The sequence below is a fragment of the Epinephelus fuscoguttatus genome, linkage group LG6, assembly GCF_011397635.1.
Source record: "Epinephelus fuscoguttatus linkage group LG6, E.fuscoguttatus.final_Chr_v1".
NCBI lineage: Eukaryota > Metazoa > Chordata > Actinopteri > Perciformes > Serranidae > Epinephelus > Epinephelus fuscoguttatus.
This window is the reverse complement of record NC_064757.1, coordinates 23,354,479-23,375,646: the sequence shown is the minus strand read 5'-3', so window position 1 is coordinate 23,375,646 and position 21,168 is coordinate 23,354,479. Positions and strand designations below refer to the sequence as shown.

General features: G+C 41.4%; 1 protein-coding gene across 12 annotated transcripts in view; it reads left to right on the top strand.

Annotated features, from left to right (window-relative positions):
- ank1a (ankyrin 1, erythrocytic a) overlaps window positions 1-21,168 on the top strand; it is a 120,922-nt gene that overhangs the window by 44,005 nt on the left and 55,749 nt on the right. For 9 of the 12 annotated variants that reach the window (XM_049579823.1, XM_049579832.1, XM_049579829.1 and 6 more), the window contains exon 2: window positions 6,500-6,592. The exons of the other annotated variants lie outside the window; for them this stretch is intronic. In XM_049579823.1, the coding sequence (XP_049435780.1) occupies window positions 6,500-6,592 (93 nt within the window). The remainder of the gene's footprint in view (window positions 1-6,499; window positions 6,593-21,168) is intronic. 12 annotated transcript variants of the gene reach the window in all.

Here is a 21,168-nt window from a genome sequence, read left to right as displayed (position 1 = left end):
CTCTCTGTCTGTCGGTCAGCTTGTGTATGTAATTGTGTGTCTGCTTGTCTTGCAATGATACTAGGCTATTACTAAAATGATAAACAAAAGAAAATCGGACCCGACGAACCAACTATTGCAGCACAGAGCTCTGTTTCCAGCTTCCTGGCTTCCAGGTGCCTTCACCTCCTGTCTGAAGTTGAACCCAGCAGCTCTGTGGCGGGCTTCTAAGCTTTGGGGCGCTCCTCACTGCTTGTGTAAACCCAGTGTTCTCACCCAGATGTGCTCTAAGGTACCAAAATTTTGGCACCAATGTAAATCCATACCAGGTAGGAACGACATAATGCGATCAGTACCCTAAAAAGAACAGAGTTCAGTACCCAGCCCTAGCGGAATTTTTTGCATGTGATTCTCAACATGGAGGTGGCAGAACTGGCGGCTAGCAGCTAACACAGCTAACTCAATAAAGAGCACTAATAACCGTTGAAGTGTAGACAGGACTAACACTATTAACCTGAGGGGGAACCAGAGGGTGAGAGCTACACTTCTATAACAACACTTTCCCAATATCAGTGGCAACAGCCGGATGAGTGCAGTGCAGAGCAGTGGTGATTAACAAGCCAGTGGGATACACTCACAGGGAGTAACATGTACATGCTGCTGCAGCATCTACCATAACAAAGAACAGAGAACTTTGGATTAGAGCACACAGAGAGAGAGAGTGTGACTTTACTCCACTGTTTCGTTACAAAGCAAATACTGTAGTTGTTATATACATTATTGTATATGTTATGTATATTATTGTTCTGAATGTCACATACAGCTCTTCTAAGTCTTAATTTAGGCCATTTAACTTTGTAATTTTTTTTCTAGCTCATGTCCATACACTGCAAATGTTGTACAGCAAAAAGAAAGGATTAAACTTTGAATACCTCCACACAAAAATAACAAATCATGAATTTCTTTTTGTTTCACCTCTGCTAAGCACAGTAAGGATCCATGCTATATGTTGCCAAATGTCAACACTTCTTCATCTTATGCAGAATTTTAAGTCTTTTTCCCTTTAGATTTTACTTAAAGTTCATTACATTAGTCATGAGATGATTTAAAACATTTCAGAGTGTCATATTGTAGTATTGGTCTGTGGCCCTCACAAAATGTGGGGTTCACATAAAGATCACTTAAGTCATCATCGGACAGCATAAAATGTGCAAAAATTTTAATTAATTTTTGTAGTTTTCAGTATCTCTGTCTGGCAGATGGTTTCACTACAACATGCAGATTTACATAATGTAAAGTAACATTATACATGTCTCTGTATGGTACGTGCAGGAAGGCTAATTAAACAGGACATGCGTGATGTGTTTTTATGTGATATTGTTGTGGGCTGCTATTGTATTTCCCTGTTGTATCCGACCTTATTCATTGTGTGTGAATTTAAATCAGATGGACTGATCTGAGGTGGACTGTAACCATCTCTGGTGAGCTTGTTGTAGATTTGTCACAGCATGTTGTGTTGACTGTCAGTTTAACAATATGTGTAGTGAATGTGAGATCAGCTATAGTCTACAACTTCATGTGAATGCAACAGTGCAAGAAAAAGAAAATAGGTTATATATCATCAGTGTTGGGCAGTAACCTGTAACTAGTATTTCTTACAGTAATATTATTTGTTCTGTAACGAGTGGTGTGGCAATCACTCATAAAATTTCAGTGGTGATATTACAGTTACCCCAAAACCAAATAACTTGCTGTAACATTACTTTTGTTATCACCCCACTACTGACTTGAAATACAATTAATCCCATCAGTGGATTAATTTTTAGAATCATCACACTGCACATAACGTCACAAAGCAGCAAGCTAGTTTGGAAGATTGTAATGCTCACATTCATCGGCTGGTAATATTCAGACTACTTTGATTTTGTTGGGAGGCAAGATGACAAGAGCATCGTTGTCCCAGGTAGTGGTACTAAAACTCTGTCCACTGTGAAAAACGCGACTTCAGACCTCTGGTCTGAAACACCTACTATGACCAACAGCACAACAATGTGAAGCAGGAAATACACCACACCAAAGGTGAGCCCTCTTTGGCCGTGAAGGTTGACTGTAGCCTGACTGCTGTAGTCCAAACCTGGAATTTAAAGGTGGACAGCTGCTGACTACAGACTATTGAAGCTTGTGGCTGGATAGTGGATATGTGGTGGATGAAATATTGCTCCTTGATTGACTCTCCATCTTTCAGACAGATCCTTGGGAAAATACCGTTCACAGGCAACAGAAGACCCCCAGGTAACAACAATTATTTACAAGCTATCTCTCAGACTCTCTTGTGCCCCTCTGTGTGAATGTCAGGGTGAACTCTGTAAGTGCAGCTAAGGCTGAGGTAATGGCGGCACATGTACAAGCAGCAGCTCAGTGCTCTGTAGAGCGGTTTTCTTTAATATTAACTTATTTTATGTTTATGTTGGCGCTGCTTGTGTGTGATAATATTACTGATGAAAAGAGTAATTTGTCGTATTATATTTTTGAGTAACAAGCCAAACACTGATTATACAGTATGTCAGCAGCTGCAGTAACAAACATGCAAAATTGGAATTTAATACGAAAACTTCTGATAAAAAATGTGGGTGACCTAGCTTGGGAAAAAAAATTCAAATATGTATTTTATATTCATATTTTTGCACCATTACATTTTCATCCAGCAGAAGCACATTTTCTTTTCTGCTCAAGTACTTTACTAGTGTTTGTGCACTCCGCCTGAGGTCATCTGTGTCAACACACAACAAATGATGCTTGTGACAAATGAAACACCAAGGAAGCTTTATGTTATGTCTTGTTTCATCAGTGCTCCTCTCTCAGTGGATTACTCTCTAATCATTCTTCCACTCCTCTCTCTCACACACTCTTTTTTCAGTATGAGCACTGGTCTCTCTTTTGACTCCTGTCCTCAGTTTCATCCTCAGCTTTGTCTCTGCAGCTGACACTGTAAAGGATAAGCTGTGAATGTGGAGAGGTAACATCTTGGAGAGTGGCCCTTCTCCAGGGGCCATCAGGAAGGTTTGAAAGCAGACGGACACAGAATGATGAGTTCTTTTTTTTTTCTGCTGTACAGTACATGACTCATACTGGTTGTCTTATGCTTGTCTTGAAATTTGATGTAAAGTATACCCAAATGCCAAGAGGCTGCTAGTTAGCTGTCCAGAGACGACGAGTGTTATCCCTTTATCCCTCTAATCTATAGCATAACGGTTTGAGTTCCCTCTGTGTGTCTGCTGGCTGCCCTCAGGCTCCCAGAGACTCAGCAGCAAATGGCCTGTTACTCTTATCAGCCCCCCCCCCCCCCCCGCCTCACTCTGTCTCCCCACCTCCTCCTCCTCTTCTTCCTCCTCCACCACCCCTTCACCCCTCTCTCCCTGTCATCAGTAGCCGTCTGCTACTTAATCCAATTATTCTTTTAAGCTGACACGCTCTGTAACTCGCCACAAACTCTACAGAGGAAGCCGCCGTGCATCACGTACACACATCCACACATAAACACGTACACACACACTCCCCTCCACGTACACAGTCAGACAGCGTTACTGAGTATTTGTTACTGCAAATATTTCTCACAGATGAAGGTCATGCAAAGTGCACATTCATGCTTAGAAAGGTAAAAAAATATATCAAAGCACATGTACTAGAGTGCTGTCTGGGTGTACGTTGTAGTTGCCCCCTTCTGCTTGTTTTGTCTATTTTCGGGTGTCCTTACACAGGACTTTGGCCTCTGCTGTCACCCTCTGATTCACAGTACCCTTGAGGTGACTCCGTCTGTTTTTGCATTGTCCTCCGCTTCTCTGCTCTGTGTTTACCAGCTAATGCGGACACAACACCTGACACACAAGGTCCTGCTCCCTCTTTTGTGTGTGTGTGTGTGTGTGTGTGTGTGTGTGTGTAACTGTCCTTATGGGGATCAAATGTCCCCACAAACATAGGAAGATGAGGAAAATCCTCAGGGAAGAGGACATTTTGTCTGTTCCCACCTTAAAAGGAGTTTTTCAGCATAGGACTTGGTTTTACAGACACGATTAGACTCAGGATTTATTTTACAGTATGTGATGCAATTGATGTTAGTTGGGGTTAGAAAGCAGCCAGTATACAGTACTCCTTCATTACTGCTCGTCAAATGTTGGAAAACCTTTGGAAACCACCTCCCCCGACCATTTCTGTAATGTCTGTGACGTAGCACAAATAACTGAGATGTGCTGTCCCCACATGAAGGGTTAAGAAAGTACTGTGTCTTACAAGTACAACAATACATCATACATATCAGTTTGTGTCTCCTCTCTGAATTCATTTTTGCGGGTCCATGAATGCAGCATGTGGAGTTTTGTGGAGGGATTCGGGGGGTTGATAATTGATCATTAGATCCAGTTAGAGCTGAAGCAAACTTTTAGACCAGGCACAATTACCAGGTAAGTTTCACTTTCACTGTGCCTGACATTCTGCTTCTCCGTCTGTGCCCAGAGCAGCTCTGCACTGCCAATAAATAACCAAGCGGTATATTTATTCCAACAGCGCTTCTAATGAACAGTCCAGCCCCAAATATAGGAAATTAAAATGTGCCGGAAAAGGTTTTGATCATTGCAGGCCGCCACAAATAAATGAATATGTGGGAAACCCTGGTTGGAGCGATTGGAGACATGTTGTCCATCTTTATATACAGTCTATGGTCTGTACACTGCAAGCTTCTGCACTGTTGTTGGATCGGAAAAGCTGATACTGTAGCAAGCTTACTAAGCTAACCGCCAGCACCTACCTGTCCTGCTGTTTATGGTCTGGTTCCTGGTTGCTACCTTTTTATGATATCTCAATCTCACCTGCGTGCTGTCACTGGCTGTGGGCTCCATGCCACTGCCCAAATGTCCAGCTCAACAATGTCCCACTCACAGCAAAACAAGAAGAAAATACAGGCAGAGGGCAGGGTCTCTGTAGATGAATACCCTACCACACACTTTTAATGGGTCATAAGTGATGGTTTAGAGGGATTCATTTTGTGTGTATGTGAGTTTGTACATTGTTTTTGTTTATTTGTGTGTTTATTTTAAATCCATAGCATACCCCGTAAAGAGGCCAAGCTACAGTTTTCTCCTTCAGTCAACAGTTTGTGTGCTAAACGGTCCTTCAGTCTAAAATAAATGTTATTTTGCAGTGTCATGGTATGACAGCCTGCATCACTGCATCTTAAAAACACAACACAAGTACCGTAAAATTGCTGGCATAAAGCAAATAGTAAATGTGCAGTAGCAGCCATGACAGGGTAATTAATCCCCTGCATTCTGCGATTTCACCCCAGTGTAAATCTTGACAAGTATTTCTGCCGCAAAGGGGCGGTGAGCGTCACGAAAGGAGCTGCGTTGGGTTGTTTTTGGTGCTGACGCGACAACAGTCAAGAGTAACAGATGGGGTTTGTTGTGTGTGTGTGTGTGTGTGTGTGCGTGTGTATGTATGTGTGTGTGTCAGGACTGGAGCTGGCTACAGAATATGTGTTTGAACTCAACAGAGGGAGTGTGAGCAGGGCCGAACTGCAACCTTTCCTCTGTCTCGTACTGTTGGTCTGTCTGGAGGAGGAATTGTCGGTCTGATTGGCTGAGAGGAGCAGACAGTCTTGGGAGGAAAAAACAAGTGTTATCTGGTCACTGTCTGGAGCTCACCGCCTTTTGTTGACATTTTTTAATGAATTACTGTTTGAACCATTCTTGCTGTTTCTCACACTGTCTGGCGGACTGCATACATATTTTGCAGACACTTTCTTTGCTGTAAGACAATGCTGAAATAGTATGTGCACTTCTTCTCTATGCATCTCAGTCAGAGGCCAGACTTGGCCTCACTGTGTGTTTTTCTCTGTGTTGTTGTGTTATAGATATTGTATGTGGTGTCTCGTGCCACACAAATGTGGTTGCACATTTCTATATGTGAATTCTGGGTAAGTACACTACATTTTGTGTCCAGTTGCCACTTGCACAAGCGTGATTTGTAAAGGACTCACTCCAGTGTGTACTGTAGGTTGCAGCTGACCCATCTTTTAGCCACAAACCATCAGCACCAGATCCTCCTCCATCGCCATCAGTGTGGCGTCGCCTGGCGCTCATCACTGTATGTGTGATACCCTCTTGTTGTGCCATATCGTGCTTTCACACTCATACCACTCATCCTAACCTGACCTGTTTCCCACAGGGAGAGTTTCTTGGGGGAGAGAGGGGTTGGACAAGCAAGGTGGGATGGGACAGGGTGGGGTGGGGTGGTTCCTCTTCCTGCTCTCTTCCTCCTCCCCCTCTCCCTCCACCTTGTTTTCTATCTGTGTCTCAATATAATGTTCACCTGTTCCTCTTTGAATCTCTCTCATTTTCCTTGCCATTGTTTCCTGTTCTCCTCTCCTCTCTCCTTACCTCTCCCTTTCCTCTTCTGTCTCTCCGTCCCTCTGTTTCTCCCTGTTGCGATTAACTGGGCTCTGTCTTTATGTCGTATGTCCTTTTAGGCCCACGCCGTGCATCGCTGGCTAATCGATCAGGACAGTAGTGTGAGCTCTGAGATGCCGGATGGCCAAGGAGTATGGCACTATGATGATGAAGTAAATATCTGCAACACGTATATCTGGCTTTTCCTATTTCTATATATCTATATGTATATATATATATATATATATTCTGTATTTATGACCATCTTGTACCTGTCACTTAAAGTTTGTGTCACTGTTGCTCTGCTGTTGTTGTTGTTTTTATCTTTATCTCTCTTGTTTTTGTTGTGTGTTGCTTATGGTATTGTAGTTCTGGTTCCTTTGACTTTCTAGTGTTGCTGTTGTGCTGTGAGCTAATTCAGTCAGGTGTCGTGGGATCAGGCTGGAGCTTTTTCTTTGTTCCCGTCCTTGCTTGACGTATTGTACTAACTTGCTGATTTTTATTTTTTCATTTGGTTGTTTGCGTATTTTTCTTTCTTTTAGTCTCACATATTGATATACAACATGAGTGTGTATCTGTATCTATATTCACATCTATATCAGTGTCTGTGATTTCTCTGAAATTAATGTTCTCAAGCAGCATATTACATGGCAAGAGTCCACGGGCAAAATATAGATTTTTGATATATATTTCCTATCGACTGGATACAAGTATTTAGCACGTCTGCGTATGCTTCTACACAAAGTACTTCACACAACACAGGTTCACAGTAGTGATAATAGATAGACAACAGTCCAAGTATTTTTCCTGTGGGTTCTTCTGGTTTATAAAATATGCTTGTGTCATTTGTACCACTGTGTTCGTGTTTAGGATTAAATCAAAACACATGCAGCGTGTGTGTGTGAGTGAGTGAGTGTGTGAGAGAGAGGGAAACAGAGAAAGTGTGTGTGTGTTTTGGGAGGGTTGACCTCTTTATTCTTATCAGTGTGTTTGTGTGCATGCTTAACTTCCGTCTGTGCATGGCTTCAGACTGTGTATTACTATGAGATTTGATATGAATGTCCGTCTGTGTTGTGTCTGTGCTTCAGTCTGTCCCTGTGTGTTTTCCATCGTGGTGTTCCTGCTGTAGTTGTGGTGGTGCCTGTCTTTGCCCGTGCCTTTGATGTGTTGCTGTCGTGTTTGTGTATTGTGGCTGTTGTGTATTTCCTGTGTCACTGTTTGTCATGTACTGTGCCTGTGTATTGTCAGGTTTTATCTGTTTTAATCAGTCAGGGACACGTTTGCCAAAGGTTTTATTGCACCTATCTAATAGATGATCTTGAGTCCATTTCCACTGTGTGGAGGAGAGATCATCTAAGTGCAATAAAGCTGCTGGGAAACTTGTTCCAGACGACCCTTGCCCATGATGATTTCCCCTCAAATCCTACCTCCCCCTTGCTCTCATGTCAAATTCCCAAACCTACTCTCCCGATCTCCATATTGCTCCCAAAATATCTGGAGCATCATTGGGTTAATCTTTAATGAACCTCAAGACATTTTCAGCTGACTAAGTAAAGCTTCTTAAAATGCAGAAACACAAGAACAAAAAACGTTAGGTGAACACATTTAACACAGACTGAAGGTAACACACAGTTTCCCTGGCCATTGGCCCAACACACAACAATATGGAGTATTGTCTTTCCCTCGGTGATGCTCATGAATGCGTGTGCATTGGCCAGTTGTATTTTTCATTTTTCCTTTTGAATGTTCTTTTTACCTTTTGTGTGAAGGAGTGAAAGAAGGTATTTTTGTTTGTCTTTATGTGTCTGTCAGTAGGGCCGGGGATCACCAGAGGTCCCTTAAATTGCAGTTTTTAACTTTATGCTATATGCTGAGTATTGCAATAATATATATTGCGATTTATTATGTTTTTTCAACTGCAAAATTTATCCCCAAAGAAAAATTTTGTCAATGTCTGTTCAAACTAATGACGTGAAGTTTTCAGTCCATTCATCTCACTTCAATATTTATAACAGCAAAATGTATATAGTGAACTGAGAAAGCAATTAATTTAATTATTCTAACAGGCTACCGAAAGTTTAATTTGTATTTGCAATATATTAATTCCTATGATTAAAAAAATCGACACTTGGAGTCTGTGCATTGACGAAGTATTGCAGCACAAAATATCACAATACTATGCTGAATCAGTTTTTTCCTACCATCCTCCTAAAAGTAAAGACTCAGTGCAGCTGGGACTTTAGACCCAGTCTGCTGTTCTTCAGATTTCCAAACAAACCCGACCTAGTAACTCCCTGATAGTTTGCAAATGACAAAATGACCAAGTGAGGAAAGGGAATGTAGAAAGCAATGGATACAGGTGGAGAATGGTGATTGCTGGGTTGGGGCAGAGGTATGTAAACACCTTGTCTGTCCCCGAGTACGGAGACAGAGAGAGAAAGAGTGGTGCAGTGATAGATCGTCCTGGAGAGCCCAGTCCCCGTCACTGGCCTTTAGCCAACACAGCAGTGGAAAACAACAGCAGCATAAACCAAATCCCTGCAACAGGATGTCTGCTTCCTCAACTAGTGTTAGCTAGAGAGTGACACAGTGTCCCCTCCTGCCAGCAGTTCTCAACCTTTACTGCCCCAGTCCTGCATCTTAAAGGGGTTTTACAACTTTAACATTTTTATCATTGCAGCTCCAGCCGTTGGTTCAATCTATCAGAGAATACGGTGGACACCAGATAAATTAGCTCAAACCAATTGCCCCTTGTGGGATTAATAAAGTTGTCTGAGTCTGAGTCTGAGTCTGAGTAAATTAATGAGATCTGTAAATTGGGCAGAATTGGTAATAACATGGCACCAACACGAACGGTCAGTCAATCATGTAAACAGTTCAGTCGGATTATCTGAAGTAAAGTCAACAATAATCCCTCATTGCACAGGAAAACTGTGTGTGCACAATTTACGACAGTTGGTCAGCTAGTGGCCAAACAAGGCATTGCAACAAAAATACCCCCGACAGTCCAGAAAGCATTTTTAGCATTGACCACCATTATAAAAAAAAGACTTCTGTAAAACTGTTGACATGGGGAATACAAGTTTCCTCCAAGGTCAGTCTTAATCCTTGGAAGTTTTTTATTTGTAAAACTTAACAGAGCCTACAAAAATGAGTTTTTTAAATGTATGTATTGGCATCCCAATGTAGTCTATGGGCCAAAGCTATTAAATGAGAGTTAGAATACATTCTCTGACCCCATGGGAGCTATGACCAACACGTGCCCATTGTGATTGGAGCTGCAGTGTTGAACGGTTACAGCAGACAGTGTTAGAAACAAGCCGGTATACAAAAGAATGTTTTCATACTGAAAATATTTGTTTATGGTCTTTTATTAAGGACCTTTTCAATAATTGCAGAATTAGAATTCTTACTAATATCTTTATTTTTTGTATAAAATATATTTTGACCAAAGGCAGACTACAAACGCTTTAGTAAAACAAATCAACCATCCCCATGTTCTGTAATAGTACACCAGCTAGTGAGCCTTTCGGAAAGTATGGCTCAGATTTCACTGCGCATCTGTTGTACCCCAATGGTATGACACGATAGATGCTGTGACCTCTCTTCTTTTTACACTCCTAAGGGTGAACCGGGAAGAGAGAAAACTTTTTTGACTTATAGCAAGCAATTTTCAGTCAAATGAATGGTCTCCAACTTTGTATGGTAACTGTGATGGATGTTTACAATGGACAGTTTGGGTAATGATTAGTCTTTGTTTTCACTTTCAAATAAATTTGACTTACCTGGGGAATGTTTACATGATGACTGTCTGACCGCTCGTGCTTGTTACCCTGTTTAAGCAAAGTTGCAGCTTTTTGAGATCTCAGCAATTAGTATTGTGAAATCAGTCTTATAACTGTAAGATTGATGGTGCAAGCAAAGAACATAAAAGTAGTAGACCATAGTTTTCTTTTAAAGTGTCTCCAGCTTGATTTTATTATTCTCAGTCTTCAGAATAATTCAGATCAGTCAGTCGGCAGCTTTGTGATATAAAACTCACAGCAACCCCTTCAGCTGGTCTCACAAACCGTGACTCTTTCCCTGAGGGCTGATTTAATTTACACCAAAATCTAACGCTTCATCAAACGCCCCGTCCCACTCCACCCCCTCCTGTACGACAGAATTGTGAGATGTCAGAGGTCTGTGTAAAGGCCCCGTCCCCTTTGCCACCATTAATAGTTAGTGGGCCCAGAGAATATCCCTTATCATCCCACAGCTCTAATTACCCCTCAGTGAGTCCTTGGAGACAGATGCTCAGGGAGCCAAGCCCCATTCGTCACAGTACGGCTGCATGGCAGACTCAATATGAAAAAAAAGCAAACTGTCACACTCTGCACTGTCACATAAATTCTCCCCCGTCTCAGTTTCTCTTTTCCAGCTGCTCCCCAGCCCACTGTAGATGCAGACTACATTAGGAAGCCCATTCATGTCCAGCCACCAGCAGTTGGCTGTAATTTGTTTCGGCTAGGGGGGCAGAGTTTAATTTACATGTGAAAGGCCATGGCTTATTCAAATATTGTAACTCTCATTTTTATCCCAGGGTTATTGATACCAGCTCCACATAATTCAGATTAAAGGTAGAGGGGGCTTTGCTCCTATTGTGCAAAACTGCAGAAGTCGTGTAATAATGTCTCAGTTGGCCAGATACCAACTTCAGGAAGAAGACAGGAGTGCGGGATTCTCCTCGTCTTGCTGACCCATTAAGAACTGATCTTCTCTGGCTTTTTGCAAAAGTGAGACGCCTCATGGGAACAATCTGGCCTACAAAGAATGCTTTCAATGGAGCCATCCAAAGTTACTATAACCCAAATGGCTTTATAATGCAAACCACACCTACAGGACAGGTTCAGTGTACTGGGTTTATTCTACACTGGGTTGAACATTTCTCAAAGTCCCTTTTAAAAGTGGACATTTCGAACTCTCAGTAAGAACTCATGTAGCATTGCAGGTGGCAACGGTTTCTTCATAAACACCAGCACATTTCATAGATTATAACAAGACATTTTACACTTGTACAACTGTAAATGGGGCCAATAACAGGATTAACATAATACTGAAGTGAAAAATGTGTCATACACATGTCACTGTGTCATGAAATATGGATATCACCAGTTCAAACTGAACAGAAGTATTTAATTTTGTATTACTTTGTCTCAAAGAAATGTGGAGACACACTGAACTTTCTGCTTAATATTTAGCTTGTTTCACACAGGGATGCAAGGAAGCCATTTTGAGACTTTTCCAACTTTTCAAAATCTGATTAAAGCTTTGAGTCCACCTACAGATAGTTTGTAGAGTATTTGTAACATTTCAGCAACTTATTAGTTGAGATTAAACAATTCAGCTGTTTGCCATTATTCAGTAGATGTTTATCTATAGTATGTATGTGACAATGCACCATAAATTCTCACAGTAATTTAGTTCAGTCAACTTTTGCAGCACAGGTTTAGTGAATAGTCCAAGAAAGTATGTTCATTAATTGTCACATATTCTCTATAGATAATCTGTTAAACATCTACAGAATAAATCAACAGTTGCATTGTTGAATCTAAACAAATACGCTGTTGAAATGTTGTAAACTATCTGTAGGTGGACTGTCCAAATAAAGTCTTATGAACTTTTTAGTGTTTTCATCCTCCTAAACTTTTACACTTCTGTTTTATTTATATCAATTCAACTAATTTGCCTTCAAATCGTCAAAATTCTTCACTTTACCCACTTTTAAAACAGTTTTTAATTTGTTCACCTTTTTTTAGGCACTTTACTTACAATCAGTTTTTGTGTGACAAAAAAGGAGAAACTGAGCGACAATGTGCATGCATGCGAGCATGTGCATGTGTTTAGGTGAATGCGCAGAGTGCATGGTAAAGGTTGACGTATACTCCAAAAGAAGTGCTGGTCGAAAAGTCAGAAAGCTGTAGAACACTCCTTTGCAATGGACAATCTTTCTGCCGATACTGGAAAAGTGCATACAGAGTCAGTGTAAGACGTTGCACATCCTGCATCCTGTCGACATCAGCAGTGATAAAGACCGGGTCGACTGTCTGAGAATGGAAGGTACAACCAAAATCAAGAGGAAATTAAACAATATCTAAGACAGATCTGCTCAGTGTTCCACAGACAGCTTCTCCTTCTGCTCGACGTTTCCAAGCTGAACATGCACAGCTCGTTTTCCACACAGACCAAAACCTGAAAGATCAAATGTCTGTGCTCCCTGAAGTTGAAATGTTTATGTTTTAATTTAACCATTGACAACACTTAAACGAGACTGGTAAATTACTTGGTCAATTAAACTGTGCTTTTACTTTGTAATTTCAAAGGCTATATCCAGGTTTCCTCCATAGCATTTATTTCAATATAGCATAGTAACATATTTGTTAATGCAACCCACCACCATTTAACCTCAAACAAAAGGTAATGCTTTACGTTAGCAGTTTGTGATTCATACTGTGGAGTAGGTGGAAGTGAAGTCAAACTCTAACATCCCACTAGAGGAAATATAGTAATCCCATACTGGAGTAGAGCGCAGCCAACGACAGCCAGGAGTTAAGAAAAAGTAAAACATGATGGATTAAATGATCAGTATGCATTCTTATCAGTGTATGACTGTAATTTTATATTTTACAGTAATATATGAATGTTAGGCCCACCACGACCTGAACCCTCTCATAATCATATGAAAGTGGGACCAGCCCAAATCCATCCTCAAGTTCCGTCAGGCTCCAACTGAGTTGCAGACCATCCAACCTCTGACTCATAATGTAACCATCTCGCTATGACGACCAGCTTCTAGCACCACCTGTTAAAAAAAAAAGCAGAGAAAGAAACAAGTTGGCCTCCTCACATGGTTGGACAACGAGTTGCACGACCCTTTTCAGTTTGAGTATACCGCTGCTTGAAGTGTTCGCCTGCATTTGGAAGGTTGCTATGAGCTGCATACTGTATGTGTGTCGAATGTGAGTGAGCGTGCGTGTTATGCACCTGCATGTACCGCACTGTAGGTGAATGTGTGTGTTGACACGCACGTGAGTGTGTATGATGAGTCGTCTGTATTTGTGAGTGTGCGTTTGAATCCGTATGTGTGTGAGGCAGCATTAAAGCAGGCAGACAGAGGCAGTGGAGTAATAGATCAGTCAGTTTTATAATCTCTCTTTTGACTGGCCCTGCTCTGATTTGATGAGAGCATCTCCCTTAATTGCTTACTTAATATTTATTAACACGTCAGTCTCAGACACACATGGCAGCTCAGCATCTGGGCCCTGAGGCAGCAGAAACGGTTTCTTCAAGTGGAAAGCAGCATCAAATATGTATTTATTTGTAAATTAAGAGCTGACCATACATTGAAGTCTGCACAGTTTCCTCTTTGCTGCAGGAAGCCACAGTGTAGATAACATGGTGATGGAAGGTGTGCGTGAGAGAGGAGGAAGAGAAATCAGGGTCTGACTCAGCAGAGCTGTGTAGATGAAGATGCCATCACACTGTCAACAAGACTGTGGAAGAAAATAGAGTACAAACTGAGGCGAACAGGTTCAATGCAGCTCCCCGGGCACATATTTATTTATCAGCACAGTTACCACTGTGCCCGAAACGTCCTCCCTTCTGTCAGCTGTGTTGAGTACTTCTCGCTCCTTACATTCGTCTCTTCTTTCATCTTTTCTTTCCTGGCTTGTTTCCTATGCTTCCGCTATTTATGGTGAGAAATGACGCTGGTGCTGCACTGAGGCAATCCCAAACAAATGTCTGGAAATGCCATACTCCCCACAGAAACTGTGAACTGATAATCCAGTGCATTTAGAACAATATAATGCAGAAAGGTAAAGGACTCATAAGGTCACCCTCAAGGATTGTTAAAATAACAACTTGCCATGTAATAGAATATGACTTTGATATATCTGTATTAGAGCCCGACGGATACATCAGCCAGAGCAACACTATTTGCATATTTTAGCTTTTCACTGATTTATCTCTCGAGCATATATGTAGATAGTGTTGTTATGATACTGGAATTTCTAACTTTGATACAAAAAAAATTATTTGATACCATTTTTGATAACACAGGGAAAATATTAACATTGATACTGAGGGCATAACAGTTACATCTAAAACATTAATATAACAAGGCTATAACATGACAGTGAGGACTTACCTCTCTTTTGGTTAGTAGAGGAATGACTGCAGTAAATATTAACAATAAGAGAGCGAGAAAGTGCAACTGGTAACACAGCTGGTACCTGTGTATTGATACTACACAGAATGAGCATTGAAACCATTTAGAACAAAAAGTGCAGTACAGAAATGCCTTTTGATTGAAGTTCTATCTGTTGATTTAAAAAACTCTTAGTTTGCTAGCATATTTACAGAAACGAGGAGTAAAATTAGTAATATCACTAAGATTTTTTTAACTGTTCATTTAATGGTCAAAATACAGGCTCAACTGCATAATAATTTGCTTTAATGCTTGTTATAGTTTAGTATGGTTGGTACAGTACTGACTGTTTGTTAACCTTTTTAAATAAAGTTTTATAGTCTAGAATTCTATAAAGTTTGTTGCTTATAGTTTTAAATGATACAAATTCAGTTTTACAGACATTAGCTGGTAGCATTATAATGTCTGACATGTTTATTTTTCAGCTGTAACGTCCCACTTAATATCTCTGTTCCAATTATTAAAGAACTTAATATAATGGATCCTTAAACAACCTTTTTAGCTTTCAAACATCAATATCTGCCTCAAATATCAACATCCTGTATCATTCAGGCTCAAGTCTGACTCGTCAGATATGCCATTGGTTGGTGATGTCTGTTGGCATTTCTCCTCCCTTTCTGCTCTCTGCATGCTATCGTGTTGCACAGGCACCATTGCTACATTTTATGTTGAGTAATGCCCAAGATGATTTTGATTGGTTGAGAGAAATACAAACAACCCAGGGTGTTTTCCCCCTAAACCAGAACGATACTGGATGCTTCCAGACGTTTCTCTAGCACTGACACAGTGCTGTGGAGATAGGTCTGGCTATATGAGACTAGTTTAGCTCCAATCTGCAGTGCAACTGTAAACGAGATTAATAGCAAAATATTTTTTTCTAAATCAGCCACTAAGATGCTTTTTTGTTTGTCCTTAAGATTCAAGGGGAAGGGGTTTCTTTCTAGTCTCCCCATTTTGGCACAGATTTCACAATCTATTCAAGGATCTGAGTGTAACAGAGCCAGATACAGATTCCTCTGTCGATGAGGGATTTGCTCAATAATTGAGTATTAAGTAAATGTTTAATTTCAGTCAGGAGTTCCACCTTTACTGTTTCTGTGCTGGAAAAATGTTTCCAATATTACTACTGTTGTCAACATTACCATGTTGACATACTTAATCCAACAGGTATGTTGTCTGAGAAGTGTCAGTGAATCTATAAAGTGCAAGAAATGGTGGAAATTAGTGGAAATAAAAAGCTGGCTGAGGATGAAACAAAACATTCTCTCCCACTGTAGCACGAGGCATCACAGACAGGTGATTTGGAAGAGTTAAATAAGGTGACATTTTTCTTTTTGACTGCACCTCTCCCTCAGAGGATAGAGTATGGTTGTGTTCTCGTGGGACTTTTAAAAGAATTGCATTATGTCCCATTTTAACTGAGTCATGAGTTCAGTGGCAGGTGAACTCCGAGTCCTCGTGGAGTTCTCATAGTTTCAGGACAGTATATTAAGTCTGAATAGAGTCTGAAAACTTGGGCCGCTTCAGCCCTGCGTCTATTAACCAGACTGATTGAATTATGGTCTGGCTGCTCGGATCCTGTCTGTTGCTGACTCAAGCCCGGTTGTGACGGATGGTTCAAGCCTTTGTTTTAAATTATGGAGTCTGTGTTCTCTGCGAGTGCTCAGATGCTGCGTACATGCAAGAGAGGGAGACAAGGAGACTTGTGAGGACAGTGTCTGTCCACGGTGATGCTCTTTCTCTCTCTTCCTGCACATCTTCACTCCGTATTTCCACTTTCGACTGTACCTCTCCACTTATGAAGATGAATGGGAGCCTGGCCCTGTGCTGACATATTGCTGCTGTCATTCTTCTCTCTTGCCCTCATCTTTTCTGCTTCCCTCCCTCGTTCGAGTATTTCTAACTCCCTGTTTTTGTCTTCCACAGGTCAGTCTGGCTTTGTCACGTTGAGGCACATGTTGAGGCATCTTTACGTACTGTACTATTTATGATAATATGTATATACGGGAGTGAGCAGCAGCGTGTGCTTTGACATGTGATATGTAATCTGTCTGCAGAGGGAAGGCAGTTTTAACACCCGCTGCTGTTAATGCTGACTTAAACCGCTCCTCTGTCAGTTCAGAGGCCGTGCAAGCTTAATGTAGCTTGTGAGGAGGAGCTGAAGCACAGGATAAGGAGTTGAAAGTGTGTGTGTGTGTGTGTGTGTGTGTGTGTGTGTGTGAGAGTTATGTGCCAGGCTGCAGTAATCAGTCTGACCCAGCCCATACCCTCTTTGATGCTGCTGCAGGCCAATACTGCAGAGCATAACGCTGCCACTAGAGGGCTGTTAGGCCAAATTGAAATCTGACACGCAAGTAAAGAGTAAATTTCACTTCTACCACGGCTCTCTTTGGAAACTAGAATAGCTATAAATATTAATTCACAATCGTATTGTACAGGGAGTGTCTTTCTTCCTGCAAACTAATCTCACCACAGTCCCTGATGCTGCTTTGCCAATACCCCCTTCTGTTGGCCTTGAGAGTGTGTAGACCTCCATGTGCCTTCTTCTATATTTCATATGTCTCCAACCACTTCTTTTGGAGGAACTTGTCCATCACGGTGAAATACACAAGAAGTTTCACATCCCCACCTCCTTATCTTTACCTTCACTGAGCAGCCGAACTGACCTATCTCAGTAGTGCAACAACATGGACGTGATCCCTTGCTGTCTACGGCTGCACAATATGCAAAGAAAAAAAAATCATAATGCTTTTACTTTAAAAATATTTACGATGATGATGATATGATCTTTGCTGGGGTCTGAACCAAACAAGCATGTTCCCTTACATCTGGAGTATAACTTGTAGGCTGGGGCATCTCTGTAGAACCACAGTGCTTCATTTATAATGGTGTGTTGTGATTTCAATTAATAGTGCAGGCCTGCAGGGAAGTCTGAGATGGAGGTACTGGATGAGTTTATTCTTAAATGATGGCTGGGCAATTAATCAAATTTCATTTTCAATTACGATCAGGGCTTTCAATGATTATGAAAACAGCATAATTTAGATAAAAACAATTATCGTGTCACATTCCGTTTGGCAATGATGCTCTCGTTTTGTCTTGTATTATCAACTCAGTGCACCCCTTTCCTTTAGAGCGGTGTACTCAGCATTGCCAGCTCTGTGACTTCCTAGCTAGATTTAGCTGCTTTTCACTTTTGGTGACTTTTTGTCTAAGGCCAAAAAGTCAATTTTAGGGGGGACATATATGAAAGGGGGTTTAGGGGTACTCCGCCAGAAAACTGTAGCATCAAACATTTAATTTCCTGCATTCTTGTGAATTTCTTTGCAGTAATTTGTTGTTTGGTGGGGATAAATGCACGTTCTAAATATTTAGGGGGAATGTGGCCCCTGCATCCTCCCTGAAATCAACACCAATTTGTATTTCTAAAAAGTGTCAAATAACAGATTTCAGCAACTTATCCAGACTATCTGGGAAAAACAATAAATAGATACAAATATACAGTACTGTAGTTTATGCCCATGCATGCTGTTCAGAGTAATCACAGTCTACAGCTCTTCAGCCAACAGCGCGAGGTCTGTCCCTCTCCTCTTGCGCCATGTTTATATTTATATATGATATATTTTATTCATCCGTCCCATTTGTCGTATTTTGTATTATGTTTAAAGTTTAAGAAAATGCACTGTTTAAAAGGCCAAAAAAAATATGTTCAATAAATTCACTGACTTTTTATGTTAAATAGTCATGATTACAGTATTGTCCAAAATATTAGTGAATATAAATTTTGCCTAATTGTGTGTAATCATGCCGCCATAACGAAAACTATGAATTTATGCCTGGTTTATCTGTGTGGTTTTAGGCAGTGTGTGTGTGTGTGTGTGTGTGTGTGTGTGTGTGTGTGTGTGTGTGTGTGTATGTGTGTGAAACGTCAGACAACTGCAAAGTGTGTGACAAGTTGAAGAAAGACAGCTGACTCACTATCAGTGTTTATGTTGATTCCTCCCCCAACTTTTCCCCCACCAGTCTTTTAGTTTCTGTTCTCTGAGACATCACGACATGGGCAATAAACCACCACAAGCAGCACACGTGGACAGCTGTAGCTCTTTATCCTGCCAACAAGAGGGGGTTGACATGGGGTGCAGAGGGCACGTCTGTCCCAAACCTAAATCAACCCTGTTACAAGACCGGAGTGTGGCCTATGCTTTATAATGACTGGTAACCTCCCCGAGCCACATACTCTCAGTCAGTCAGTGAGACTCCTGCCTCTGTAAGAGTTTGCCAGTGCATCTTTGTCCACTGGCCCAATGACTTGAGACTCACTTGAGTTTTGCTTCAGATGCCAGTTATGTTTTTGTAGGTTTTCCAAACTCAAAGATCCCCTCCAGACATAAAGAAATATCTGCTTTGAATAATAATTTGTGTCTGACTAGGTCTTTCCATGAAAGAAGTTCAGTTACCTTGTTAAAAATCTTAAAATTATATCTACTCCTCCTGCCTCATGAAAACGTATAACAAAACTTAAATTACTGGACACAAGATGTCTCCTACTTCACTGAAAAGTCCATTCGCAGTGTATGTTCAATGGGGGCTACAAGTTTCACTTTTCATATCACCTACCAAACTAGTTGCCAAGTCACAAGATCATGCTTATACATAGATTAGTTAAACTCAGATATGAGGTTATACTTCATTCTGCTTAACTTAGACCTGTTGTCCTTATCCGTGGACACTTTTTTGTGCCATCAAGTGGTAGTGAGACCACAACACACTAATCCATGTAAAAACAAGATGGCAGCCATCTCTGCCAAGTCGGTCTTCAGCTGATCCCAACACAAACGTGGACAAGGTCTAAAACCTGATCACATTTTGTGGTTGAAACTTGTTTATTTATAATTAATAAGGTTTGTAGTTTGAAACGGCAACAAATTTGACCAATTTTAGCAACAGTCACAAGCTAAGACACTGTTAATTAGGAAGTACTTGTTTGAAGATATTGGGACTTCATTAAGGTCTTGTTTGAGGACATTGGGACTTCATTATTGTTGACAGTGTTTAGTTTTTTTATACTTATCAGGTCCTATTAATCCCAAATAGCTAGGAGAAATTAAAAATGCGTACAGTACAAAACAAAAGTTCGGGTCTCAGGAGGATATTAAAGAGAAGGCAGACATCTCTACGTCCGATATCTCCAACACTCGGCAACTCACACCAAACAGGTTAGACTGACAAATAGCACTACAGGGAAGAAGAAATTGAATTTGATTTTTGGGTGAACTGTCCCTTTAAGCTTTCAAGACAAACAGAAAGTAAAACACATTTTTGAGTGTAGGGGGGCTTGAACTTAATTGGCCTCTGGGGAAAAACTCCTCCAAACCTACATCACTCTGCACCTTAAGGAGGTCTTATCAATCAGGACCTGATAAGTTGTCTTTCGTCTCCTCAGATGAGTCGAGTTACCCTCTGCAGGCTGAGCCAAAGGAGGTTTATGTCAGAGGGAAAGAGTTGCAGTCCCCTTTTCGTGGAAGACCACAGGATAATTTGTCATGTCTTCATGGACATTAGTGTCCGGAGTCCCCTACCCCACATTCTTTGGCAGTGGAGCTCTCATCACTGTCCAAACTCAATGTTGTGGACAGGAGAGACATCCCACGTGATGTTTTTGCCCAGGTCACGGTCCAGTGGCACTGAGAAGTGCGTAGCCTTCTTTCTACATTGCCCCCTCCTTCCCCTCTCCTACAAGCATTTATCTCTCTGCATGGTTTTGGCAGCGATGTGCTTTTCCCAGCATTTAGCCAGGAGAGGGAGAGAGGAGGGGAGAGGTAGAGAAAAGGAGGCCTTTTCAAGCAGGGAATGGCGGACGCTTTATTAAAAGAGGCAGGGCCTTTTGAGAGGCTGGCCCCTCCGTGCTCCCCCCAGCCCCATGTGTCTGGCCCATTGTCACGGGGCGGTGGCAGCAACCCCCCCGCCAGGCGCTTTGTCACTGTAAGTCACCTCACAGACTGAAACAGACCAGCTCTGAAAAAAACACACCCATTCTCCACAGTAACTCTACGCTATTCTGGTATCGCCTGGTCTGTGAAAAAAAAAAGATTGTCTGGCTGTCACAAAACATACAGGAGACACAGAGATGGGCGTGACGTGTGGGGAAGAAGGGACAGGAGAAAGGAGGGATAAAGTTGGGGTGACGCAGAGTGTTTGGGGTGCAACAAAACCTCAAAGGTGGAGAGGATAGATGAGGTGGAGAGCAGAACATAGAGTGTGATGGAGGAAGACGGAGGGTTAGAAAAAGATGGAGAGGAAGGAGCAAAAAATATAACAGGACTCTGAGGCAAAAAGCACAAGAGAAAAGTTAAAGAAAATGGGTAGCCAAAAAGTGAGCCAGGATGTAGGCAGGAAGTGCATAGTGAGAGTGTGGGGTACCCATTTGTTTTTGGCTGTGTGTGAAATGTGTGTCTTTAGATACAGGCAGCATTCCTCCAGAGATAAACCCCTGGGCCCCCC